The sequence below is a fragment of the Zosterops lateralis genome (assembly GCF_965231275.1).
Source record: "Zosterops lateralis genome assembly, chromosome: Z".
In the NCBI taxonomy this organism is placed as follows: Eukaryota; Metazoa; Chordata; class Aves; order Passeriformes; family Zosteropidae; genus Zosterops; species Zosterops lateralis.
The window spans coordinates 41455247-41483183 of record NC_139800.1 but is presented as its reverse complement, the minus strand read 5'-3'; the positions used below and the strand labels follow the sequence as shown (position 1 = coordinate 41483183).

Here is a 27937-nt window from a genome sequence, read left to right as displayed (position 1 = left end):
CCCCGTGGTAAATCTTATTAAGAACCAATAGATATTATTTACTATTTGCAAACTATTGTAACTTTTAAGCTGCTAAAATTAAAATTGCTGCTGTAATTTATTTTGTTTGGGTTTTCTTTTTGGATTGGATAATTAGGCAGCACATCTGTTTGTAACATCGCGAATCCTGTGTCCAATTCTGGGCCCATCAGTTCAAGGACACTGAGGTGATGAAGCACGTCCAGACAAGGACAACAGAGCTGGCGGAGAGTCTGGAGCTACACAAGTCCAATAAGTAATGGCTGAGGGAGCTGGGGGTGTTTAGCCCGGAGCACAGGAGGCCCAGGGGTGACCTTATCACCCTCCGCAACCACCTGACAGGAGGGCACAGCCAGCTCAGGGCCAGTCTCTTCGCCGAGGCAGCTAGTGACAGGACAAGAGGACACAGGCTTACGCTGTGCCTGGAAAGGTTTAGGTTGGACATTAGGAAGAATTCTTCCCAAAAAGGGTGACCAAACACTAGAATGGGCTGCCCAGGGAAGTGGTGGAGTCACTGACCATGGAGTCATTTAAGGAAAGATTGGATGTGGTACTCAGAGCCATGGTCTTGGTGACACGGTGGTGGTGGGTGGCAGGTCGGAGTCGATGCCCTCAAAAGCCCCTTCCAGCCCCGGCGCCGCCCCCATTCCCGGCGGGAAGGCGGCCTCGCGCGCCCCGGGCCAGCCCGCCTGGGGGGCGGGGCCGGTTCGGCGCGCGGGGCGGGGCGCGCGGTCACGTGTCCCGGCGGGGGCGGCCGCTGCAGGCGCGGGCCCGGCCCGGCCGCTCCGGGAGCGTCATGGGGGGACCGGCATGAGCCCCGAGCCCGAGCCGGAGCCGCCGCCAGCCCGGAGCCGGGCGGCAAAGGAGGAGGAGGAGGAGGAGGAGGAGGAGCCGCCGCTGCCGCCGTCGCAGCCGTCGTGCGAGGGCGGCGGCGGCGCCAGGTGGGGCGGCGGCATCATGCTGGTGAAGAGGGTCGGCCTGGCGGCGGGCGGCTGCGGCGCGGTGAGTGCGGGCGGCGAGCGAGCGGGGGCTCCGCGGCGGCGGCGGGCCCGTCCTGCCGGCCCTGAGCGCCGCCCTGCGCTGCGGGCTGGGCCCGCGGCCCCTGCCTACAGCCCCCGGCCCCTTCCTGAGGAGTCGCTCCCCCTCAGCTGCCCGCTGAGACGTTCCCTGAGCGTCCTGCCCCTGGGTGCCCTACAGAAATTGGGGTGCCCTACAGAAATTGGGGTGGCCTACAGAAATTGGGGTGCCTTACAGAAATTGGGGTGCCTTACAGAAATTGGGGTGCGGCGGCTTCCCCGGGTCGGCCCTGCCCTTCCTTGCCCTGCTCCTCCCTGAAAAGTCCCGGTACATCCGTTCGGATTTTGTCCCGGGCGGAGTAACCTGAGTAACCTCACCTGTGAGCAGGTGGCTGTAAATAAGTTTTCTTTTAAATTACATGAACCCGAGGTCCTAAGAAGGTAAAACTTAAGCTTTCCTTAGGAGCTCTAGGAGGTGCTCCGTGTTGAACCTAACCCATGGGGTTACCGCATGCAGTTCTTTTAAGTTGCTGTGCTTTCTGTTTCGTTTCCACACTAAGCACTGAGGTCCTGTTGTGCGAAAAAAGGAGCTGAAGGGAGCGAGTGATCCGTGCGCTCGCTGCAGAGTTGCGTTGGTGAACGTGGTGGCGGTGCATAGTTGCTTTCTGAAGAAAAAGGCTTAAGCCTTTCCCTCAGTACGTCAGTGTGCTCACAAGGTGCCTTAAAACCAGATCAGAGAGCATATCCCCTGAGCTTTCTGCTGTAGATGACAGGTGACTTGTTTCGGGCAGGATAGCCCTGGCTGAGGCGATATAACCCATCCTGTTTTGTTGGAGTTAGCCCAGAGGTCAGGATGGAGTAGAAGAACTCAGGGGAAGTCACAAAGTAGGTGACCAGGTGACCCTGGCGCTGACAATTTTTGAGGGAGTACAAGTGCAAAACACGGCAATGCCTTACCGTGCCAAATCTTTTTCAGCAGGTTGAAATTACATACAGTTTTTTATGTTTAAATTGCAAGGTGTTAATATCTTTTCTTGAGGTATATTTATGTTCATGTGTACCTGAATAATTTAGTATTAGTTTACTCACAAAGTTGGGTATGCTGAAAGCTCTGCATATGCCAAAAGTTATAAAACAGTGGTAGGTTTGTGTCAGGGAGCCAGCATCTCCTTTGTGTGTTACCTGTCCTCCCACAGATAAGCATCTCTGCTGTCAGAAGGTGAAGAAGTATTTTTAGCTGAACATTTAACAGTGTAGCAATAATGTGGTATCATGGCAAGAGATGAAGAGTATAATAAAAATCTTGAAACCATTTGTTTGATTCACATACATTCTTTCTACCTTACTTGTATTTGATGACCATTTTTAAGGTACTTTTAGTAGATGATTAACGCAGAGAAAATGTAGAGAAATGTTGTGGTATGGAATTCATTAGTAATTTATTTTATGTAAGTTAAATCCAAAATGACTGCCTCGCACTTCTTATAGTGTATCACTTCTGTATTTGAGTCTTTCAGCTGTCTTTTAGAAATGGTTATGCCCTTCAAAAAGCAGGTTGGACTCTTCTAGAAGTGCAGCTGATGTCTGCTGTGTATGGTAGAATTGCTGTTCCAGGTTTGTGTACCGCAGCTGCCTTTAAAAAGTCTAGTGTATATGGGATGCAGTAGCCCAATCTGAAGTCAGACTACAAAAATATCTCTGAAAGAGTTTTGAAAAGTTAATGTTTTAGTTAAGAAGCAGAAGGTTTCAGTATTATCAGCTCAGAAGGTGTGGTGGAAGAAACGGAGGATCGATCTCACTATATAGAAGAAAAACAGTTGAATTTTTTGATGTATGAATAGAGGCTAGGAAATGGGGGGTGTGGGTAGGGAATTTAAAAAGGAATCAAAGAACTGATTTTTTTCTCTAATTTTAAAAAGTAAAACTCAAATGGAAGTTAAATCCATAACTGACAAAAGCTCCAACCTGTTTTTTTATTAATGGGTGGAATGTGCGGTAAAGTTGGATTAAGCGTTAAAAATGGTTTTGAGTACTTAATATATGCTTTTCTGTAAGCTTGAAAATTTAGATTTAGCTTCAAAATGACATAAATTGTCAACTTTGTTAAGTTAGCTGAGGTTTTCTGGCTGGTTGGTTTTTTTTTTTTTTTTTTTTTTTTTTTTTTTTTTTTTTTTTTTTTGTCTCTTCTGGTTTATTTGTGCCCTTGGAGGACTTTGTATTCCTCCAAAGCATCCTGTACAAGGCAGAAAGGCATGGGGCTCTAGCTTTTATCTCAGTAGTGCAATTATATTATGTTAGGGTCTGCATCTGTTCCTGACTGAACAGTTTGTTTTGTAATTGCAGTTCCTGCACCTCCCTCTGATTCTCACATGGTTGTCATATTGCTACATCTCTCTCTCTCTCCCTAGACTTTACTGAAAGAGCTTATTCACAATAAAATATGAGGGGCGGGATCATGGCTTTAGATGCAGTTGGAGAGATCTGTTTGATATCAGTGGGAGTGCATCCCTGGCACTTTAAAAGGAAACTTGTTGCTTGGACTCCTGCTGAAGAAATAAATGCAGAAGTGAAATTTCTGTGAGCTGCTTCTTTGGTCTGTGAAGAATGTCTTAATTTTTCATTTTTATTTTTATCCTTTCTTCACATCAGATCAGTAAGCCAAAGTGTAAGAGAATGGCAAAGTCTGTCAGGTTGTGCAAGTCTTTCTCCTTTTACCCCTCCAGCTTGGGTGTAAGAAGCTCCTGGTTTTTGATGTAGCTGTAACTAACTTAACCTTGTTGAATGCATTGGTTTCACTGAATCGAAGAGCTGAAATACAAATGCTGAACAAATGATTTCTTATGAATTGGGTTACTGCCTCAAAATTAATAACAATAGTATGTTTAACCAAATTCCAGTGGAATTAAGTCATTTTTCTTGGCTGTAATACTGTGACTTCAGTGACCCTCAGAAATTTAAGTAAATGATGCCATGGGACATTTTGTTAGCTGTTGTGCAATCTTGTTACATCTGAGTTATGAACGTTGGTAGTACAGAACTTAGCATGGCTTCAGAATATTTGCTCTATGCACTTAATTCCTATGCAACCTATTGTCAGTAAAATGTCGCACTAAGGAACCTTTTCAGCAAAATACAGTGCCATGCTGTCTAAATAAAGTGCTTTTGTGGGAGAAGTCCTAAATAGGGTATGGAATTAATCAGACATTAGTTTCATGTTCTTGGACAGTGTAAAACACCTCAGCTATTATGAAGCCCAAGACCTGTATATATTTTGGAAAGATAATAAAAACATTCAGAACTGTACATCTTGGAAGTTTGCCAGCCTTTATTATTTAAACTGTTTTACGCAGTGAAGCACAACCGTGTGTAACCAAAGAATTGCATGTTCTTGCCCTTAGTGTTAGTATTTTTCTTTTTTATACTCCATAAAGAATACAGCACAGTAAAGCTAAGGCAGCGTGATTTAATGTTATGAGACTTTACTGAAACAGGTCGGAATTCAGTAAGCTGGTTTCTTAAATTTCTTGCTTGTAGAATTTAAGTTTTATTCCTGGTGGTAAAAACATTGTTCCTTTGTAAGTTTGGGTGTTTAGTCCTTTGTGGAGCACTGTTTTCTCCCACAGAGAGTATTTTTACTGTTAAATCTGATTAATTATAGATGAACAATATTGCCTTCTCAAGACTGCCAGTATCATTCTGAATTTTCTCATCCTGCTACACTGACATTAAGTCTGAACTGTTACTACGAATGTTTAGCCGTACTGTTCGAAAACAAATGTCTCTGGTTTATATTTTTGCTGAGAAGGCACTTTTGCTGTTACAAATCTGCTGGTACTGATGCCATCAGTGTGGACGACGTTGTGTTCCAAGAGAGGTACTGTAGGCTAGAGCAGTAAAAACTTAAATTATCAAGTCATAGCTATATAATTAGTTATGAGGAGCCAAACCTAGCCTCCTGGACAAGGAGTTTGAGTAACTATCTGCCCATGGAGAAGCATATGTATTAACTAAGCAGCCAGGGCTTTTTAGAGGAATTTCTCAGTGTTGTGCATATTTCTAAGTTTTACAAAAAAAAGTTAAACAGATAATTTGACTTCCAACTTGCTGTAGTATAATATACTGGTTATATGTTATTTCTGGATGAAGTAGTTTAAGCAAGCAATGAGGTATTGTCCAGAGCAGAGCTTTCAGAATGTGGCAGGATGTATGGCAGTTGTTTTCTTGGCTGGTCTTCCTACCTCAGTGGCTTCAGCCATGAAGACTGAACCAGAAATGGTCTTCATGCTTGACGTGCCTTAGAAGATTCCTGCTTCTAAACTTGTCCAGTCTAAACTTAAACAGGAATGTATTCCCAGAAGGAAATACAATATGGCAAGACATTTTAGACCTCAAGAGTCGATTGTGTGAAGTGCCACTAATTTTCTCGTATTTTAGTATAAGGAGGTAGTGGCAAATTTTTCTTAACACCCTTCATATGACTTCCAGTTCAGTGAATCCCATTTGTATCTTTCTGCAGATGGTTTTATTGCAGTTTGGAGGAAGCTGCTTCAGCATTCCCCCATACCTTTGGTAGTGTTCTTTTTACTTCTGTGGGCCTCTTGTGCTTCTGTAAAATAGACTATTCAACAATGCATATTGCTTAAAGTTTCTAAACGAAACAGTCATAGGATAAGAGGAGGATCTTTATGTAGAGCTAATAAAAATGGTCAGAACATCAGAAGAAGAGGATTAGAAAGGCAGGCACATCACATGTTAGCGCAGTAATACAGTGATAATCTTTTCCAAACAGGGGAAGTTCTTTTGAATGTGCTTTAGTAAGCCACTGCGGAATGCTAGACTCATTTCTTTCATTGAACTCTTTTTCCAGGATTGCATTCCTATGTTGTAATCATCCTATATGTGGAATTAAAATTGTTTCTTCTTGTTTGCATTGCTTAAATTAATATGCATTAATTTCAATCTGCCGTTTAATTTGTTCTATGGATTCCACGAACTTCTGTTGTTCTTTACCATTGCCTTATAACTCTTCCAAAGTGAATTGCATTTCGTCGTTAATGAACTTTGTCCCTTCACTTTCATCCTTTTTTACAGCTCACTTCTGAATGTGTTGAATAACATAGGTGCTAGGACAGAGCAGTAGGAGTCAACTGGTAATGTTGCTATGCTGTATGAACAAATTGCAGTGGGTTTATTTTTTTTAATTGTCCTGAGGGTTTTTTTTATTTATTTATTTTTTTTTTTTTTTTAATTTTAGTTTTTTTGTTGTTGTTGTTTTATTCCTTTTGAGTGTGGGAGGGAGTTGGTTGATTTGTTTGTTTATTTTTCTTTTCAATTTCTCTGAAGAGTTTGGTTGCTCTAAGAGCCTTTAGTGAGCATCTTTGAGTATGTTTACTGAATTTTCAGGAGGGCTTGTTGATGTGATCTGCCTTATCTATGCATTTGCTTTTGAGAGCTCCAGGAACTTTTAAAGGCGTGATTTCTCTTTGCAGAATCTTCACAGGATTTTCCATTTTGAAAGAATTGTTCTGATACTTTAGATCTCTGCCGTATGATTTAGCCTAGCTTTTTTGTTGATAAAGTGTGTCATGATCTTTCAGTCTAGATACAGATCTGCTTGAGGTGTTTGTTTTGCAGCTGAAATACAAGTTTGGACAATGTATAATCTGCATTAGTTATGATTTATATTGCAGCTCACAAGGCATACTGAAAATACTGTACTGGATTGGAAAGCACTTTCACTTGTGTTCTATGTATTTTTGCACTGAATTTTTTGCCAGTTCCAACAAATAGAGCATTTGTGGTAAACAGTTGGAATTAAGGTGGATCCAAAATGATCCAAAACTAAAGAAAATAGTCAGTAGAAAGATAAACATGCACTATCCCCAGAGAATTGGGTAATATGTGTGGAAGAAAAAGAATCCGTCATGAAGTGAGATGGATTGGTGGCGTAATCCTTGTGCAAGAATAAGCTAAAATGATTAAATTGTTTTGTAGTGAGACGTACCAGGAAAAGTTTGCATTTAAAATGGTTGTATTTTGAGGAAAACTAATGAAACAGTAGCAAAGATAATTGTGTAAAGGGAATGAATTTTATAATTTGTCATGAACTTCAAGATCTGAATGATTCACAAATGAAAGCATGTTTCTTGGACTGTTTTACGGATTCTGTTAGTTCAGTTCTTTTTTTCCTTGAAACTATCAGAGTTGACACAGTGGACTGCAGTGCAGGTGGTAGTATAAAAAATGACTATTTGACTCAGTTAATTTTTGTAGGGAAAATGTTTCTGTAGACACTAAAAAGTAATAAAACTCATACTAATTAATTTGAATGTTGTTTTACATGTTGTAGGACAGTGAGTGCTCTTTGCAAAGGTACGTCTGTGCTGCAAATAGAAGAAATAACTAGCAGGCTCTCCTTAGAGGCTCTCCTAGTGCTTGGCAGGAAGGAATTTCCCAGAGGATGGTGTAGGAGGCGACAAAGGCAGGTTCCTGTGGTTTATCAATTCAGAAGTTCAGTTTGAGTTTGGTTGTTATCTGCTTGAAAGATAATAGGATTATGTGACTGGGAAGGTACTTCCTCTTCAGGACAGGATCAGCTGTGAGGCCTGAGCAGGTTACCTAGGGCTTTTCCAGTTGAATATTGAAAGAAGCCCTTCATATCCAGCTCTGCTGCTTCACCCTTATGGAAGGAAAAAAAGCCTGCTGCATTTATCCAGTTGAATCCTTTGCTTAATTTGCCTAGCAGGAGTGTGTGGCCCGCATCAAAATAGAAAAAAATTGAAAAGGTGCTCTGGAGGACTTCAGGATTTGAACAGTGAGAAGTGATTTTGTTCTCTAAAGAGCACATTTCTTCAGAGACATAAACAGTTAGGCATGCTTGAAATTGATGTTAAGGTGCTTTTGCAATTCAAACAATTCTAATTATTACTTTATAGATTTGAATTAACAGATAAATAGTTACCTAAAAACTGCATGAATAATAAATAATGCCTGTTCTTGGTTTGCTCTGCAGATCTGGGACTGGCTATAAGATTGCACTTTGCCCTGGAGCACTTTAGGGTGAATTGTACTACCTGTTCTTCAAAATGTGTTAGATAAGGTATTCTTGCTAATACTAGAATGCATTTCCCTCCTCCTTTTCTATGAGCATTTATTACTAGCTGAATTCATCATTTTGACATTTTTTCATGGATTTATTAAAGTTCAACAGCTGTTTCGCTTTGAAAAAAATAGAATTGTACTGCCTCCCAGTAGTTATCCCAGTTTCCTTCAAATTAACTTTCAGATTTATTGTGACTCCAAGAAAGGCAGAAGAAAAAATAGTGTTTTAGAATGGGGCAGTGAAGAGAGGAATTGAAAGAGCAAAAGTGTCAAACTGGAGAAATAACAGATGTTTTGTTAGAACTTTTAGGACTTAAGATTTTACAATGATGGCCTCAAACTTGTATTGTTAAGCATTTGAGATTAAGTAATGTTTTGCTCATTAATGGTTGTGTAAGTATAAAACCTTGATGAACAGCTGTATTTGAAGGCAGTTACAATGTTCATGCATAGTTTCTCAGCCCACACACAGGTCTGTCACATGAATATGATCCATGTGAGTAGAAAATAAGCCCATAACAATTTTAAGGCTTTCCTGATGGCACTTACTTACAATTTTTAGGACAGTAAATGAGGCAAGCAACTTATACGTTAACCATATCTGCACTATTTCTGAAGAAATCCTTTTAAAATCTTTTTAGTCATAAGGAATTCTCATATTTAATCATAAGGTTGTTCCCATATTTTTTGCTTGAGAAGCCTAAAGGTCCTTGTGTTCCAAGGTTTATAACCATTTTTTGCATACTCAAAGTTCTTTGTGTAAATGGCATGGAGTTTTGTTTATCAATGCAAAAATGAACTTGTAGTTCTGATACAGTTTTCTGATGAAGGCATGTGTGAAGTGTTTTTAGAAAAGTCTTTGATTATGAACTGAGTAAAGAGTTTTTGTTGCTTTTTTTAATCTGTGGACTAGGCTGCTTACATGATCAATCATAAACTATTTTATTTTCTTAAAAAAATAAGTTGATGCTTGATTGAAAATTGGAAGCTTCTGTGATAGAGTTTTTGGGAACTACAGTAAAGATGAACATTCAGAAGTATTTATCAGTCCATTTGATAATGTCAGTGAACTTTCCTGGTTTCATGATTTTAGTTTTCCAATGCAGCCTTTAGCACAAGATTTTTAATTAATCTAGGGATTTAGGACACTGTAAAGAAAACTGAAAATTATCAACTATAGTCAATGTGGATCATAGATTGGTAATGCTCGTATATTTGATATAGAATGTTTGTCTTAGTTTTAACAGGTACATATTCCTTTCAAGATCTGAATATTAATTTTCCAGGTCATGGCTTGAATCCAAAAGGCTGTGGTATTTTCTGGTTTTTTTTGAGTAGGTCAGTGCAGCTAACTGTAAGCTGCATGATACTGCCAAAAATGATTTGCAGACTATTTTAATCTTCTTGCATGTCTTTGAGTATGTATGTACATCATCTTTCTGCTAAACCATATAAATTTCAGATCAAATTTGCATGTAATAAAAACATTACTGAAAAACTCCAAACACTCTAAAACTTAATTTTTATGGCATTAGAAATGTTTGCTAAATACAGATCAAATATTTATGATGCAGCAACATGCTTAGCGATATAAAGTGGTGAGGGAAGTGACGTAGAGGCAGGCAAAGGTCTGGGGAGTCTCTTACCTACTCTACTGTAAAATTTGCTTGTTTCAGGAGAAACTGCAATGGAAGGGGTTTTCAGACTGCAGTGTAATTTGTGTGAAGTGCTAGTCTGACTGACAGACATCTTAGCAAAAAAATATTCATAAAATTGTTATCCTATTACCTTATATAAAAGTACTTAGAGACTTCAGGAGGATTTTGGGGTTTTTTTATCCCTATAGCCTTTGGAATCTTCACTATTTAGAAATTAAAAATTGCATGGTAACCTATGGAGAAATGTTAATAATGTTTGAAGGTTATTAGCCTTCCAGAGATAATCTTTGATCTATGATATTATATTGTTTCCCAGGAGAACGAGAACTGTTTTCTTTGAATCTTTGTGCTCTGAAGCAAGCTGCAATGTAGAAAATAAATTGAATCTTATTAGCTAGAATACACTGTAGCTACAAGTTTTAATAAACTGACAGATCTAAAAATTCTTACAGACCTATGCATTTACTGTTTAAACGATAGGAATTTCTTCACAATTTTTATTATAGACAGTAAGCTTAAATGAATCTTGTAATGCCAGCATTTTCAAAACATGTAATTTCTACCAATTCAGGTGAAAGTTTTTTAGCAGGGGAGAAACACCAAAGGTGTCTGTACTCTACCTTCATCCTAGGTTGTCTTGACATTTTTTGTGATCAGTGGTAGATTTGAGTTTCATGTTCACCCTGCTTTTCACTTGCTGAAATGAGTCAGGTTGATATTTATCACTGGATAGTGTCCCTTCAACTGAATTCTGTAATATTAAATTATGCTCTTCTGTTGGAGTGTTACGGCCTTGGATTGGCTGGAAACACTGATAACAGTTGGCTACAGGACAGTTCTTAGGAGAAAGGCAATGAGTAATTTTAGAACACAAAAACTATGTAAAACAGTTACTGTGCCGAGGGGTTGTCAGAAAAGAAAACATCACAGAATGGTTTTGATTGAAAGGAACCTTGAAGTTCCTTAGAATCACCTAATCTAATCTTTCCACCAGTGGAGAAGATTCCACCCACTAGGTAAGTTGCTCAGGGCCCCATCCAGCTAGCCTTTAACACTTCCAAGAGTGAGACGTCCACAACTTCTCCAGGCAGCTTGATGCAAGTGCCTCAGGATTTGTTAAGTAAAGAATATCTTCCTAATATCTAATCTAAATCTCTCCTTTTTTTTGTTTAAAACCATTTCCTGTCTCCTATTACATTCTGTCCATGTAAAAGGTCACTCTTCCTTTTTTAAAAGTCACTGTTTTTCAAAAGACCTCTTCAAACAATGAGAGGCAACAGAGATCTTGCTGGAGCCTTCTCTTCTTGGAGGCTGAACAACCCCAGCACTCCCAGCCTTCTTCATAGGAGAGGTGCTCCAGCCTTCTGAAAGCTTTGTGGCCTCCTCTGGACCCAGTGTAACAGGTCCATGTCCTTCCTGTGCTGATGGCTCCAGTGCTCACACTGTCACTCCTGGCACAGTATTACAGGTGGGGTCTCATGAGGCAGAGTAGAAGGTCAAAAATCCCTTCCCTTCATTTGCTGAGTACTTCTCTTTTAATGCTGTGCAGGATGTGGATATCCTTCCAGGCTGTGAGTGCACATTGCTGGCTTATGTCCAGCTTTTCAGCCACAAGAACCCCCAAGCCCTCCTCAGAGCTGCTTTCTAATTCTTCTCCCAGTCTGTGTTCGTGTCAGGGATTGCCTTGACCCAGGTGCAGCACCTTGCACCCTGACCTATTAGACTTCATGAGATTCTTGTGGGCCCAGTTCCTTTTTTTTGTCCTGCTGTCTGTGGATGGCAGCCTGTCCTTCCATTGTGTCTGCTTTGTGTGATCTGCAGTCATGCTGAAGCTGCGCTCAATGCCATTTTCTTTGTCGTCAGTGAAGTTACTCAAGACCACTGGTCCCAGATCAGAGCCCTAAGGGGCAGCACTCGTCACCAGCCTCCACCTGGACAGAGAGCCATTGACCACAACTCTCTGGCTGCATCCATCCAGACTGTTTGTTATCCACCAAATAGTTCACACTTCAAATCTTTGTGTCTCTTCTTTCTTTTTTCTTTGTGTCATATGGAGCTGTGTTGAAAGCTTTATTTACCCAAGTCTAGCTAAATTACATCTGTCAGTCTCCCCTTGCCAACCATTCCTGTCACTGCAGTGAAGGCCACTAGATTATTCAGCACCTCTCCTTAAATCTCTTTTGGGAAGAAGGCAAGCAAGTGAACAGCAGTTCTGGTTAGATATGCTTTTTCCAAGGGTTCTGCCCATTTCATCTAAATAAAAAGATTTCACTAATCTCATCTGGGATCAAATAATTTGATCTTGAATAGCAGCAGTTTCACATTCACGAATCATGAGTACTTTGATAGTTTTCTAATTGTTTCTGGAATTAGTTGTTGACCAGTAGAATAGTTCCTTAGTCTGCAGTCTGTATTTGCAGACACAAGTATAGAATCAGTTGGTCAGCAATCAACAGAAAACAGTTGTACAGATGACATAACCAGCTCCTTATTTTCTCATACTTTGGCATTTTCAAATACAAATATTGTTGCTCTTCTGATTACGTATGTTGTCAAAGTTCTGTTGAAACAGTGCTGTGATCTTATTAAAGTGGATGTAGCTTGTTGTCACTTGGGGAGGAAGCAGGGAGAGGCATACCATTTCTCACTCTGTTGTGGAAGGGTTGTGAATAATGCTTGAGGGGGGAAAGCCTAAAGACATGTTGGACATGAAAGTAGTACAGGGCAATGTCAGGAATAGGGCCAGTAATTCTTTTCAGTCAGCAGGTGTTCAAGAGAACAAACTTTTTCAAGTTCCTTAGAGATCTTTAATTCTTTTGTAATACAGAACAATTTCTCCTCCCTTGTTTGGCTTATTGTTCCCAAGGGCTTGATTAGTAGGTCATGCTGAAACATGGTTATGCTCAAAACACATTTGCAAGAGATATTTGCACATGTAATGAACTAGATGTGTACAACCACTACATTTGTTTTTCTTAGCAACAAGGTATTGGTCGGCCGAGTGTATACCATGCGGTGGTGGTCATATTTCTAGAGTTCTTTGCCTGGGGGCTCTTGACAACTCCAATGCTAACGGTAAGTATCACTCATCTGCTGTTATCTTGGTATTGATAAATGTTAGTTTGCTAATTTTTAGGGATTTGGGGGTTTAATTTAATTTAATTTGGGGCTTTACATTAATGTGTATCTCATTACCTGAATTCCAGAAGTCTTAGCACCTGAGATCTGGACTGCTGAAAGACTGGAAGATAAGGAAAAATAAATTAATTCTGCTTTACTGCTCTTTAACTCTTATTTGCCTTTTAGAGTAACAACGGTTTAGTCTATTGATTAAAGTATCTCTGGAAATTCTGGTTTTTTCAAGACTTCATAGTTAAATTAATTTTCCAATTGTAACAATTGAACAAACTATGCAACCCTTCATTAACTATGTATGCTCCTGTGGGCTGACTGTTTTGTCAGCATGTAACTTAGAGTAAAATGCAAAGGCATTGATGTAAGAAATGGATTTCATAAGTATTTAATCTGTTCTGGTTATTTTCCAGATGAAAGATAATTTGAGTGTTTGGTAATAGGATATGAAGCATTTCATTTGAAGACATGAATCTTGCTTGTTTTAGTGGGGCCTGCCTGTGAGTAATTGCAGGAGGTCTACTAGTCCAAGTTTTCATTGCCCAATACTTGAGACCACTTTGAATACTTGTAAGCAAAGTTTTGTGTGATTGAAAGAGTTAATTTTTTTCCTTCTCCAGACTCCAAACAAGATAATACACGTAACTCTTGGAGCATGTTTGCCTAACTTTTCTAAAGACAATTGCTGAACTTAACTTAGTAATAAAAAAGTTCACATAAACAGTTAACACATTCCCATAAAGCAGTTGTGTCGCAAAATATCCTGTCATCCTGTCTTGATGGTGTGAAAATACAGAGAAGCTTACTGGACTGTCTTTCTTACTTGTTTTTGGTTTTGGGGTTTTTTTTTTTGCTTTTTTTCCTTAACAAAAGTGCTCAATTTCAACTTGCCCAAGTTTGACACTTCTTGTTTAGAGGGATAAATGTGCAAGTTGTAATTCTTACAGATCTGCAACAACCCCCCCCTCCACCTTTGTATTAGGTGTGTTCTTCAATGGTTGCTCAGTAGTATACTCCAATTGGAATAGGTCCATAGTTGAGGCTGATCTTCATTTGTAATCAGATTTGCAAACACTGAATGGCTGCTGTTGGGTTTGTATAATTTCTGGTGTGATACTTTGCACCTGTCCTGTGATGTACCTGTGGTAGCTGACACTGGCCCGCTGATGAGGCAGCAGTCCTAGAAGTCGTGTAGAGATATCTTACGAGCAAGGTTCAGTCTTTGAGTTGCCAGCTGCCCACTTCTGCTCAAGCAGGTTCGTCAGGTAGCAAGGGCAGAAGTGGAAATGTCTGACCTGTTGATCAAAGCTCACAGTTACTCATTTTTTTTTATTTTTTCATGATTCTGTATGTCTTTGTCAACTTTCGCTCTAATTAAAATGTTGCATACTATGAAAATAAATTGTGTGCGTTTTTGATAGCTGAGATTATTTAAAGTTCATTTTTTAAATTGCTTTCTCATTTCTTTTGACATCTGTCAGCAAAACCGTATTGTTTGTTACCTGACACTATACTTGGAGAAGAAAAGATTTAGAGTGTTTTTAAAGCACACAAAAGCTATTCTAGTCAAAGACTACCCAAAGCTTATGGACATTTTTTTAATTTATGGACTTGTAAGCCAATGTTAGTAAATTACCATAAGCAATATTAATTTTTTAATGACATGTTCTCTCTTCAATATATATATTTTTGTATATGTATCTATTAGTAGAATATGAGTAAAGCACTTTCCTCTCCCAGTTTGTCATCTTGCATTTCTCTTGTCTATAAAGTTACAAATTAATATCGAAAAACTTGAACTTAATACCAGCAGTGGTGGCCTCTTAGGAAAAAATAGTGGAAAAGAGTTCACAGGTTCTAATTAGATTTAACTGTCTTGAGTTTCCTATTTTTGTTTGGTTGGGTTTTTTTTTTGTTGTTTTTTTTTCCTCTTTAATTTAGAAGGCATTTACATTTAGATCTGTAATTTGAATCCTGACCTTTTTTTCTTTCAATTCATAACGTAAGATCAGTGTTCTAACAGAAGAAAAATTGTTTTATATACCAAAAGATGATACCAGAAGGGAAAAGTGATGTAAATAAGAATTATCTGCCCAGTAATTAGTAAGGGAACCACCATTTTGATTAAACCTATGATTTCGTAATCTCAGTCTTCCTACAAAAATAATGCTAATAATGCTGATACTTTTCAGTGATACTTTCTCAGTATACATAAAAGTAATTTTTTGTAATTGGCAGCACTTATCTATAAATATCAGGAGCAAGTGAATGTGAATTTTGTTTGAATGTGAATTTTTGTGCATACATGCTTTGACCATCAGAGTAAGTTTTTAGTCAACATGGTAACACCTGTGAGGCCCCTTAACTCTCTTGCATATTTAGAGTAAATCTGTTTAGCATAGATTAACATTCTTGCCCTTGAATTAAGACTGCTGGTAAAGCACCTTACATGAATTCGTAGCTGTATTTAAACACTCAGAACTCTTGTTGGTATTCATAAGCATCTATTTACTAATTGGAAGTGTTTCTAACTCTATGGCTATTTAATAGCTGCTGTGTGTTCAGTTGTGAATGCAGCACTGTTTTTTCCTTATCAGTGTAAGTTAGCTGAATCTCATTTTCACTCTTAGATATTGACGGTGTTTGAGTCAACCTTTTTAAGAATTAGTGGCATAAAAAATTGTAATTTGTACATCATGGAGATGGTTTTTGCTTACATTGAACCTTTGTTTGAGGAAAGTGTCCCAAACCAACTATCTCTGCATTACAGTCTTTGCCAGCATAGGAATTTATCCCAATTAATTGATCCTAAATCTTGTTTATATTTTCTGGCAAAGACAAAAAAAGAGGTAGAAGATACTTTTTTTCTGGTTGTTCCAGGGTGTTTGGTTTGGTTTCGTTTTGTTTCTTCTACTTTTTATTTTGGGATAGGATACTTTTTTTTACAAGTTCTCATGGAGCTATCCTGTTTTACAAATCAAATTTAAACTTGGAATCAACTCTCTCTTGTCTCTCCTTATTAAAATAGTGCTTTTTTTCCCCTGTCAGGTCTTACATGAAACATTTCCCCATCATACATTTTTAATGAATGGTCTTATTCAAGGTGTTAAGGTAAGATGTTTTTTAAATCTCTGACCTAAATATTCTGTATGTTTTCATATTTGGCTTATCTCACCTGCATTTTCTGTACGAATATAAAAAACACTGAGAATGTAGTAAATTCTTAAACCATTTTTTCTATAGTAGTTGTTTCTTGGGCTGAATTCAAGCTCTACTGCAGAAGTGGCAATATCTTGAGACAAGTGCAATGTTTCTCAGAAATTTAAATTCCTCTCACTTGAATAGGTACCACTTGTAGCTATTGTAATTTTGCTAAGGATCTGTCAGAGAATAAAGCTGAGTTATCATTGTCTGCTTCCTAATGTTAAATGATTTATATCAGACGCAAATTAATGCAATCATGATGATATCATTGAGATAGAAAATGAAGCACTTACTGTGAATTTGTCTTAATATGTGGCATATGAGCTAATTTTCATCAGGTTTGTTATATTTCCTGGTCTTTTTTTGTTAATCAACTCTTGAATACTCTATGATGTTCAGGACAGCTTTTACAGCTTACTTAGACCGCTGCATTCACACAGTGGTTATGCTGGATTGTGGCCAGAAAAAAGCTTGTAAGAGTTCTCTAGAATGACTAATGTAAAGTCTGTTCTCTGATAACTTGTACTGAGGCTGCAAAGCCCTTGCTGTAACTTATGACTAAGATAATTTATAGCACTCAGAAATTATTTTTATGTCCTATAACAAATCTAATGCATTGCTTTTAGTTGTAAGAATGTAACATCTTTAGGATCTTTAGGAACTTGCTGTCTGGCTGACTTTCACGATGGATTGGCAGAACACAGTGCACTCAGGATGTTGGTTTGTCTCAGACTGAAAGAGGAAGTTATATTCTCATTGTTCTCATAGAAAAACAAAGTTCATGTTTCTCTTCCTGTTTTTAAGTTTTTCACTCACAGTGCAATGTATCTGTGTATTAAAAGTAATAAAGAGGGTTCTCCATAGATTTTGTACAGAGCATATCTGTAGAAAAGTGCAGTAATGTAATGAATGTTTGGATTGCTCTAATAGGTCTAATAAATGGAGGATCAAAGACTAGAGAGAGCTTATACTTCTGTGTCTTTTTTCTTTAAAATTTTGTTTGTGAACCATTTGCAAGTGTTTTCGACAGCAAAATGTGTTAGTTTGTGTGGCATTGAAGTCTGATTCTAAGGAGCAGAAACACTAATTTCAGCTGAGTAAGACAACTAACTTTCTGAGAATCTGTTAGTCTGGCTTTACAGCTTTTGCTCTCAATCCACTTATTGAAAATCTTGAAAATCAGGTTTGTTTGTAAGGATTTGGCAGAGCAGTTATTTAGTACAGCAGTCTGTACACATCTGTTAAACTTGTGACTATATTTGAATAGGAGAGGTAAGCAAAAGTTAGCCAGAGTAGACTTACAGGGTATTTAGGTGCTTACAGAAACATGCATTTACTAATGTTTGGACTTAGGACACAATTGGATTGATAAATGAAAAATGTACTGATTAGGAGGAATTGTTCCCGAGTTAATAAATCCGTGAAATCCTTCACTTATTTTAGTTCTCCTGTGTAATAAAACAGATTTGAGGCCTAGATTCTAGGACCGCTTGAAATTTTGGAAAATCTGGTACTTGATCCTTAGTCAGTTTATTGTTTTTACTGTACATGTGAGTCTGACCTTTGCCACGGCAGTCTCATTATGGCGTCCCATGATCTCAAGTTGCCAGACTTCCCCAAATGATCTTTGAAGTTCTTGCACTGTACAGATGTACTCTACAGGATGAGTTTGTAGTATAAAGCAGTAAGTGTTTAATTTAAACTGTTGAGTTTGTTTCAGAGAGCAGTTGTTATCCAAAGCTCTCTCCTAGGACAGTCCAAATTAGAGTGCAACTTGGGTTTGAATTCTAGCACTGAGCCTCTTGATAGAGGCTAAGATAATGTCCTTTGTGGAACTAAGCTGTATTTTGGAGATTTAAAGGAGATCTTGCAGTCTGTGTTACTTCTATATTGAATCAAATGGACCTTGAAAAAACGTATACTGTCTCTTTCTTTTTTTAAATTCATTCAGGTTTAATAAATTTGAAACATAAAACATCAGAATTACAGAAAACTAGACTGTAGAACAAATAGCATGAATTTTCAGTTATCTATAACTTCTGTGTTTAGTTTCAAATAAATTTTAAATTTTATTCCTTTCTTATACTGTAGTTAAAGTGAGCCTTGGAAATGTAAATACAGACATATTAATTGTTTTTCTTCTGTTACAGGGTTTTTTGTCATTTCTCAGTGCTCCACTAATAGGTGCTCTCTCAGATGCTTGGGGAAGAAAATCTTTTCTTCTTCTTACAGTTTTCTTCACCTGTGTCCCAATTCCATTAATGCGAATAAGCCCATGGTAAGTGGTACAAACTGCAGCAGCAAGCTTGTCAGGAGAGCAAAGGAGATGTCTGGGGAGATGGGAGAGGGACAATAAGACAAGAGGAAAGCAGATTTCCTTTCAAGACATGATTGCATTATTCTGGAGCTTTTCTGTTCAAGGCGCAGTCAGACTGTGTATCCTGAAAGTAGAAAATAATGGAATGTGAACTATATCCACACAAGTAAAGCAGTTCTTGCAACGATTTGATAATCCTGCCTAACTCTGTTTTAAGATCAGCTGTTACTTTTTTCCCTTGATGACTGACAGTAATAAACATGATTTTAAAGCTAAATTAAGTTTACTAAAGAAAAGTATAATTGCTGCAAGTAAGATCTTTTACCTCTTTGATTAGGACTTTGAAACCAAATCAGTACTGCTTAGTTAAGACTTCAGTTGCATTTACGTTAATTGTGAAACTTGTAAGAATTGCAAAAGAACTTTGTGTACGCTCTGAATACATTCAGAGTTCAGCTTCCATTGCACTGTATATATATGATAGTTTGTTTATTCCTTAACTGGCTGATGAAATGACTTCTAAGATAGTTCATTTTTCATAACTTGAACTCAAGAGTGTAAAAATCTATAGGTACCGTGTCTTCAAGGACAACTTCTTCTTTTTAGCTGATGTAAAGTAAACAAAAGACTATAAAAAAATTAAAATGCTGTTTTCCAGTATTTAAGTGAGACTGCACTCCATTCATTTATCTCCAGTAAAGTTCTGTGTTAGTTCTCGAAGAGCCCTCCTCTTAGGCTTAAACACAAACTCACTTATTAGTAAGATAAAAAGCAAGAGATCTTATCTCAAACTTTTCTAATTGTTGCTTTTAAATTATTAGGTGGTACTTCGCTATGATTTCAGTATCTGGAGTCTTTTCTGTTACCTTTTCTGTAATATTTGCCTATGTAGCTGATGTAACACAAGAACATGAAAGAACTACAGCCTATGGACTGGTAAGATACGCTTGTCTTGGGGGAAAGGTCAGATTTATGACCTTCATATTGAACTTGTGTTTTGATGTACAGATTGTTTCCTAAATAATGTAAAGAGGTTGATAAAGGAATGAACCATGGCTCAAGACACTGTGTTAAGAGTTCAGGCAGTGAACAGAGTGTTGTGTGCTCATGGGAGCAGAATTAATATTTGACAACTTGCATAGAAGGCGTGTTTAAGAAAGAATGTCTTTCAGTTTCGCAAGCGAAACATTAAATATTAAAGACAACGCAAGTAATTTATTCTAGCAATAGTTTTCCATCATCTGTAAGTTGCACTTCTAGTTCATATGACTTCTTTTTGGTATAGAATGGCCTTTTCTAATGTCAGAATGCTGAGTAAGGATGAAAATGTTTAAAACAGTATTTTCAGTAACTTAGACATGACCTTTCTTAATGATCAAAAGATAAGAAAAATAAGTTAGTTAGTACAAACCAGCCCTTTCAGTGGTAATATAATTCCTGCTTAGTTTGTTTTCGTAATACCCATATTACTTTGGGTTTTGGAGGTCTATTGATAGACAGCCTTAGCTTTTGAACTTCTTTTAGGCAGGCATTTAAATGTACTGACGACTTTTTCAGTCAAATCACTTCAGATCTGTAATTAGAAAACAAAGATTTTAGTCTATTTGAAAGTAAGATCCATTTTCCTTTGTGCCAAACCTGATCTTGGAGTGCAGGTCCTGTCTAGTGCTGTGTGCTGTTGAGGAGGCTGCAGAAACTGTATTTGGGACCCATATTTACTGTTGTAAATGATGTGTGGTTTATTTACTTTTTTGTTTGGTTTAGGTTTCTACTTGAATTTTTACTGGTGTGTTTTTTAAGTCACACTTCTAGGGAAGGATGGTGGTGGTGAGCAAGTTACTTCATTTTGTAATTGGAGAAAATAACCACTTTGAGTCTGTAAACTGTTGTTGTGCATAGGTATCTGCCACCTTTGCAGCAAGTTTGGTAACTAGTCCTGCCATTGGAGCGTACCTGTCTGCCAGCTATGGGGATAGTCTAGTTGTGCTGGTGGCCACGCTGGTGGCTGTAGTGGACATCTGCTTCATCCTGCTAGCTGTACCAGAATCTCTGCCGGAAAAAATAAGACCTGCTTCGTGGGGATCTTCTATATCATGGGAGCAGGCAGATCCTTTTGCAGTAAGATTCACTTCAGTAAATAATTATTAAATATTTGGTGATTAATAAGTAATAATTATTAGTTGCAGTTTGTGAGCTTGAGAAGTCTTCAGTGTTACTGGTAGCTTGACTATTCAGTATACCATAGTCTCTGTTCTCTGCTCTTGCCCATTAAGATCTAACTACATTTTAAAAACAAAATCAAACAAAACTTTGTGGATTAAATTCTAGATTTGAAACTAATGTTTGGTGTGAAATCCAAAGGGACAATACTTTAATTTTCTAACTTAGGAACTTTATTTCATTGCAAACAGAAATGCTGAATTCTTATGCCGCAAAGGCCAATATTTTAAGGTTTTATATATTCACTTTAGAATTTTACTTTTGGCGGTATCTCTCCCCACTTTTGATTTCCACTTTTGGTTATTTGTGATTTCTTTCTAATAGAGAATGGATCTGTAAAGATCCTTTTTTTTTAAAAAGATCCTGATTATTTTTTTTTTTAGGCATTTATAGGAAGGGCTTAAACATACCATGCAGTCTTTGTAGTAACTTGTTCAATTACTCATACCTACTCAGTTAATTTATATTTTTGTTACGCCTTAGTATTTTAAGAAAGGAAGGAGTGTTTTTGTTTCATGAGATCTGTCCTGGGAACTGGTTGTGAATATTGAGAGATAAATGGCATGCTTGAAAGACTGCAGAACTTAGAACTTTTTTTCCACAGTTTATTTGTTTGTTAAAGTAATTAATATAATTGGTGGAAAAGTATAAGAAATGTGTATTATTTGCTAGTGTCTTTCAAAACAAATTATTATTATGGAGGTCCATTAGAAGACATTAGGTATTTCCCTTGCAATTACATAATGCTGTTTTTGGGGAGTAGTTTTGACTTGGCACTGAACTGTAGCTTCAAAAATCTTAACGGAAGCTTTACTGAAGAATTTGGTTCCCCAAACTGTATATAATGAGATTGTTCATGTCTTAAGGTTCAGCTTAACAGTATCCATGTGTAATTATTTTGATGTGTATGCATGCACCTTTTTCTTTCTTTATGATTTCATTGGAGTTTGTAGATGTTTCAATACCTGCTTTGTTCTTTTGTTTTACAGTCTCTGAAGAAGGTTAGAAAAGATCCTACAGTTCTCCCAATCTGCATTACAGTGTTGCTCTCATATCTACCTGAGGCTGGCCAATATTCTAGTTTCTTTCTGTACTTGAGACAGGTAAATGTTGGTGTCTTCACATCTTACTAAGGATGTTTAAATAAGTATTCCCTGTGACCTCTTTTTTGTTATAGACTTTGCTCAGAGACCTGCTTTCTGACAAAGTAAAGCTTTAAAATTAAAGGCAGGGTGCTTTTTGCTAAGCCAAGAACTGAGTAACACTTGATTTCTGATGCATAAACTCTGCAATACCTTAAGCAAGTGTTTACCTTAAGCAGGCCTTCGTTCTCATTCAGTGCAGCAGTTTCTGGGTCTGTCTTGAGGTGGGACCTGTCTAAGATCTATTGTATTTGTGGAAGGGATAGAGAACTTCAGTTTCCAGATCCATGACTTTCTCTGTCTCCTTTTTATAAGGCTTTTTTTTTTCCTTTCTACTTTTCTTGGCCAAGAGTCAAGTTAAGGATTATTCTTGAAAGTAGACACTTCCTGTATGGATCCTTAAAAATCTCGAGTATAAGCAGGGATGAGTGTTTTTGTTGAGAAGATACTGCTAGTAATTACCCTGGATTGTAAAAAGTGCACTTTTTAATGCAATTTCTGCTTCTCTACAGATTATAGGCTTTGGATCTGCTAGCATTGCGGCATTTATAGCTGTGGTGGGCATTCTGTCCATAGTAGCTCAGGTAAGCTTTATTTTTTATAGCGCTCCATTTAAGTTTATCTAAAAAATAGAAATACTGATCTTTGGTTAGGATTAGCTTCCATGTGCAAATGAAAAGGTCATATCAGTGGTGTAAAGAGTCAGCAGAAAATGTAATTAATTGTGACTAGGAATTGGCCAAATTTTGGTGTATGTGATAAAGGTGACAAAACAACAGGATTTCCATGTAAGTTTAAATGTAAACTTGCAAAATAATTCAGCTGACCTTAGGAGTTTGCTTTCTTCTGAGCTAACAGTCTTTTTTCTTTAATATTTGTAAGTACTGATAAATTCAAGTCATGTCCAGCCTGCACTGTCCTTGCTTGGTTACAGCTTTTATTTTGTGGAGTCCTCTATTATGTAATAAAACAGGTTTGTAGAGGTGAAAATGAAAGCCTTTTTGCATTGGAAATAGACAGTGTCACCTAACGTACACAGAGAAGGCAATACATACGCTTCTCAATGTCCCAAAGTGGTAACCCTTTAAGAGTTAAGAATATCTGTACATTAAATGTTGAAATTACTTATCTGTATTTTGGACTTAATACAGGAGAAGAAAGAGGAAAAATCATACGAATTTCCTCATAATTTGAAAGGTCTTCTGAATTACTTTGCATGAGAGAAATTACTGTAGCAAGTCTGACTTTTTAAAACAACTTTTGGTTGAACCAATTTCTCTTGCAGACTGTGTTTCTCAGTATCTTGATGAGATCTATAGGAAACAAAAACACAGTTCTCCTTGGCCTTGGCTTTCAGATCTTTCAGCTGGCTTGGTATGGTTTTGGATCTCAGTCTTGGTAAGCATACATTTTGGTATGTACACACTTGTTAAGGGCCTGAAAGGTTTATTTTTTTCCAAGAAATTCTACTATTTAATTCTGTTGTCATGGGTATTTAAGTGTTCTGTGAATTAAGCATTCCCATTTTCATTACACTACCAAAATTTGGTCTGTTTTTTTTTTTTCATCCATATGAATGATAGAATTTCCTGTACATACAGTCCTTTTGAAAAAGGAGTCTTAGCAACATTTTGTTCCACTGAGTATTAAGTCTGTGAATGTGGTTAAAACTTTTTCTTAAACTCACAGCATGTTGTCTCTAGTAATTTCACTAGATCTATTTTATCTATTAGGTCCTATCCATTGGACCTATACTTGTGTTTGTTTTTCTAACATACTCTCTTACTCCAACTATAATTAGTCTTAGAAACTATCTAGAGTTTCTTCCTTTATAAAAACTGTCTCTAAGTAGAGACAATTAAAACCATAAGTTAGAACTATTTCTTTACAAAGTATATCCTCAGAGAGGGATGAATGCACTTGTTGTTTATCAGAGTACTTCCTTGCCAGTTGTAGAAGCTGGAGAATTGTGTCACTGGGACACACCCTGGGGAGGTGTTCCTTTGTATGGTGTTTGGAGAGGAAAGCCCACTTCACTCCCATTATCCTCTTTTTCTCTGTTAGGATAGAATCAAATCGAATGTGCTTCTATTCCAAAATGTTCAGAACAATATATGGGAGAGGAGTAGGAAGATAACCAGATAATTTTCAATCTTTAGGTATTTTAATAAGAATGAAAGAGAATTAAGTGTTAAATAAGTTGAATAAGTTAAATACCCTTGTGGTCCTCTTGGGAGTGTGGGGAGTAATTATTATAAAGGCAGTCTCATTTTTAATTCGAATTATGTGTTTAACACAGGATGATGTGGGCAGCAGGAGCTGTAGCAGCAATGTCAAGTATTACATTCCCAGCAATTAGTGCTCTGGTTTCACGAAATGCAGAGGCAGATCAACAAGGTGAGTAATGGACTGGTTACTGTTCATGCATCAGACTCTTTTGTCTAGAAAGCAGAAGAGTTATCTAGGTGTACTTTTCAAGTTATCTTTGTGAGTTTTCACTTGGTAATACCTGTGGAGGTCTGCCATGTAGAGGGGAAGGAAGTGCACAAATACATCATATTTACATTGTAAAATATATAATTTCTGATGAGCTACATTTTTTTCTTTACTTCATAGTAAAAGTACCATGAAGGCAACAAAAACTTTGTCTTTTTTTCTCTTCCTTGTATTCTCTAAGTAGACAGTGAGGATTAATGTAACAGTACTACCTTCTTAATTGCACATTTTACCAGATTGAAATAAATGTTACATGAAAAGCAATGTACAGTAAGAAACTACTTCTCCTTTAAAGCAAAATGAGAAGTCATCACAAATTAAAACACTGGTAAAAAGAACTGAATTCAGTATTCTCTTTAAAAAAGTGCTGTACATATAAATTTTAAGTATCAGTTATGCTTTAGCATTGTACAGTGTGAAGTTTAGGTTAATGCAGTTAATCTGAGAACTACAAAGGAGATGCTGTTCCCGGAGGTGGATTTCTGTTGAAGGATGCAAAAGATAGTATTTTACATGGGTTTTTGTAATTATTCCCCTCTCCCCCAGTTTTTTTTCATGACATTTTAAAGATTTTTAAAAACTTGTTTTCTGTTTGCACCAGGAAATGACTAGTTTAGTTAAGCTGACAGAAGCCATTGAACTTTTATTTTACATAGGGGAAACTGGTGCTAATAGATAAGCTTTCAAGACTGAGGTTTTGCCACCTAGTGGCATGAAGATTTTAAACTTTCATATCAACCTATGAAGTAAAAACTTGGGACAGCTATCTTTTTTTAATGTTTTCTCTTCCTTCCATTTTACAAGTTATCGCCTTAAGAATGAAGCAGATTATTAATATTGTACAACAGCATTTTTAGGCTCTTACTATGTGAAGTTAATACTATCAGAACACTTTCTGCACTGTTGTCACAATCACTTAATGCAATTGAAACAGAAGTATACTTATAGCACCTTGATTAATCAAGCTTTAAAAAAAATCTAGTGTAAAACAGCAGCCAGTCTTGGGAATTTACTGATGTACACTTAATTTACTGCCCTGAGTTACTTGGTGTTTAAATAAATTATGGTCACAATTTGTGCATGTTTTCCCAGTCACAGTTCTTAATACTTAGGTACATTACTCTAAATTTCACTTGAAAATAAATTGAACGGGAACTACATTTAAGCTTTGCTATTTTCATTGTAGGCTTTGGGTGAGAGTGGAAGAACTCTAATATGAAAAATTAAACTTTGACATAAATTTAATTATCATAATAATTAAATATTATACAATAATAAAATCATAATTCTTCCACTAATCTGCAAGTGTAGTGACAGAACTATGATGATGTAAAGGATTGTTTTAATCTGACAGATTTGTCTTCAGTGTGCTTCTTACACCTTAGAATGTAGAAATAATTATTGTATGCTCTATTTTGGAACAATTATTAGAATACACTCAGAGCTCTTGGATCTGAGCACTTGTTCCTTGCTTAAAGAAATTCCTACTGTTTCCATTTTCCTCATTAGGTGTTGTCCAAGGAATAATAACTGGAGTAAGAGGACTGTGCAATGGCTTAGGACCAGCACTGTATGGCTTTATATTCTTTCTCTTCCATGTGGAACTCAATGAATTGCTACCTGAAAACACTTCTGAAAAAGAAACAAAGCAGAATCCCAGTGATAAGGTTAGTTCAAAATTTGGTGTGCAGTTTTCTGCGTAGAACTCATAGGGCCAGAAATATGTCTTCTTTTTGGTTGATTTAAAATCTTCATGCTGATTCTTAAACACTTAATTCCCACTTTTCAGTTTTATTAAATTACTAAGATAGCTCATAATTTAAATGTGATAGTAAATATTTAGATTTACAGTAGTAGCAGCATTGGTTACAGTGTTGTGACAATATAGGTAACTTTTCAATGTAAATTTACTGGACCTAAAGTTTGAGCAAAGTTGTATTATTATAATCGTCCACAGGAAACCCTTACAGCAAACAGCGGTGTTGTAGTCTGTCTTGGAGAGTGATAATAACACTTGGAAATGCAGTGACGAAGGGCATCTTTTGAAAGATTTTTTACTTCTCTTAGTGAAACCACAATCACGTAATACTCAAAAGCTTCTCAGATAAATTAGCTGTTATGTTACAAATGAGGATGTATTAATTTGTGGAAGTTTATTTCTTCTTGAAGTATTTGTGTGTGCAGCACCTCTTGAAGATATAATATCATTAAGACATATTTTTGGTATGTTTATATGCTTTATATGTACAGATGATCAGGTGAAAATTTAGGCTTCTGATTGTAACAAGGATTGAGGCAAGAGAAATACCCTATTACTGTATACTTACATTCTGTTACTTTCCTACTTCACTTGAGAATAGCTTCCTACATTTCATTTGATAGAATAAAAGTACACTGGATTGACAAGTTTTATCTTCGGATTTTTATATAGTTTTCATTTACACAGATACAGAAAAGTTGTTAAAGATTAAAAAAATAAGCTGGATTTTTGACACTTTTCTTTTGTAGAGGTTTCTCATCAAACCTCTTGGCTGATTTAAAATTTATCTTAAACCCTTTCTGGTGTTTGTTTTTAGTTGGGACTATGAAATGTGGATAAGTTTTGGTTTTGAATTTTAAAATAATCTGCTTTGAAGCAAGAGAGAATACCTCCAAATACTAAGTTATCATACATGAATAACATGTTTCTGCAGTGAGAATGGTCTCACTGTTATTTTGCTCACCCGTATATTGTTTTTTTGGGATGCTTGTTTATTTGGCTAACTTGGTTCTAGAGTATCGCAGCCATTGAAAAAGCAAAGCTAAGATTTATTGAGTATTTGTATTTATGGATGTTGAAACCTTATTCTCTGAACCTATTAATGTTCAGAGGAGTCTTGTTGATTTAACAGGCATGTTACCTAAAGCAAAAAAAATTACAGTCAACATCTGTTTCATTTGCTAGGCAATCATACTGTCAATTGACTATTTTATGTATTTTTGGTTTTTAGATCAGTATGGAGATCAGGTGAGAAATTTGTGGGGATTTTAGAAAATGCACTTTACAGTGCACATATAAACTTGTTTGCAAAAATTTTACAGTTCCCATAAATATGTCTCTTATGATTTCCTGTGGTTCATAATGCAGAAGTCAACGTCTTAAACATGAATTCTTTATTATGCTTGTTTTCCTCTAGAGAGCGATCATTCCTGGTCCCCCCTTCCTCATCGGAGCGTGCATTGTTCTTCTGGCTTTTCTAGTCGCTTTATTTATTCCTGAGAACAACAAGGCCAGCAGTACCAAAAAACACAGCAACAGCATCAGCAGTAGTCTGAGCAACAACCTAGACCAAAGTAATGAAGAGGACATCGAACCATTGCTGCAGGATAGCAGTGTATGAAGGCTAAATTCTGAGGGGCCTATGGAACAAATTCACGCACTGAAATGTGGCTCTGGAAGCTTGGTGGGAGGTACAGAGTATCTTGCCTTTGAGAGGAAGGCGGCTGTGACAGGAAGTCACTTGCTGTTTGATACTTGAGGTTGATGTCATGCTTGCAGGAGTGGTTATTTAGAACAGCAGGTCACAAGCTGGGGTGATTCTACCCAATACGGGACTGCAAATGTCAAATTCTGACACTGGGTAGTAACCTGAA

The 27937-nt window shown here is 37.3% G+C and overlaps 1 protein-coding gene across 1 annotated transcript; it reads left to right on the top strand.

Moving 5' to 3' along the window:
- Positions 1-828: 828 nt before the first annotated feature.
- Positions 829-27937, top strand: MFSD14B (major facilitator superfamily domain containing 14B; the record flags this gene model as incomplete). Its single annotated transcript, XM_083883014.1, has 12 exons — positions 829-1020; positions 12773-12868; positions 15974-16036; positions 18280-18407; positions 19268-19382; positions 20346-20564; positions 21656-21769; positions 22321-22392; positions 23094-23206; positions 24108-24205; positions 25814-25971; positions 27481-27937. 12 exons carry the CDS (start codon positions 829-831, stop codon positions 27682-27684), a joined length of 1572 nt encoding a protein of 523 aa, XP_083739140.1. The 3' UTR covers positions 27685-27937.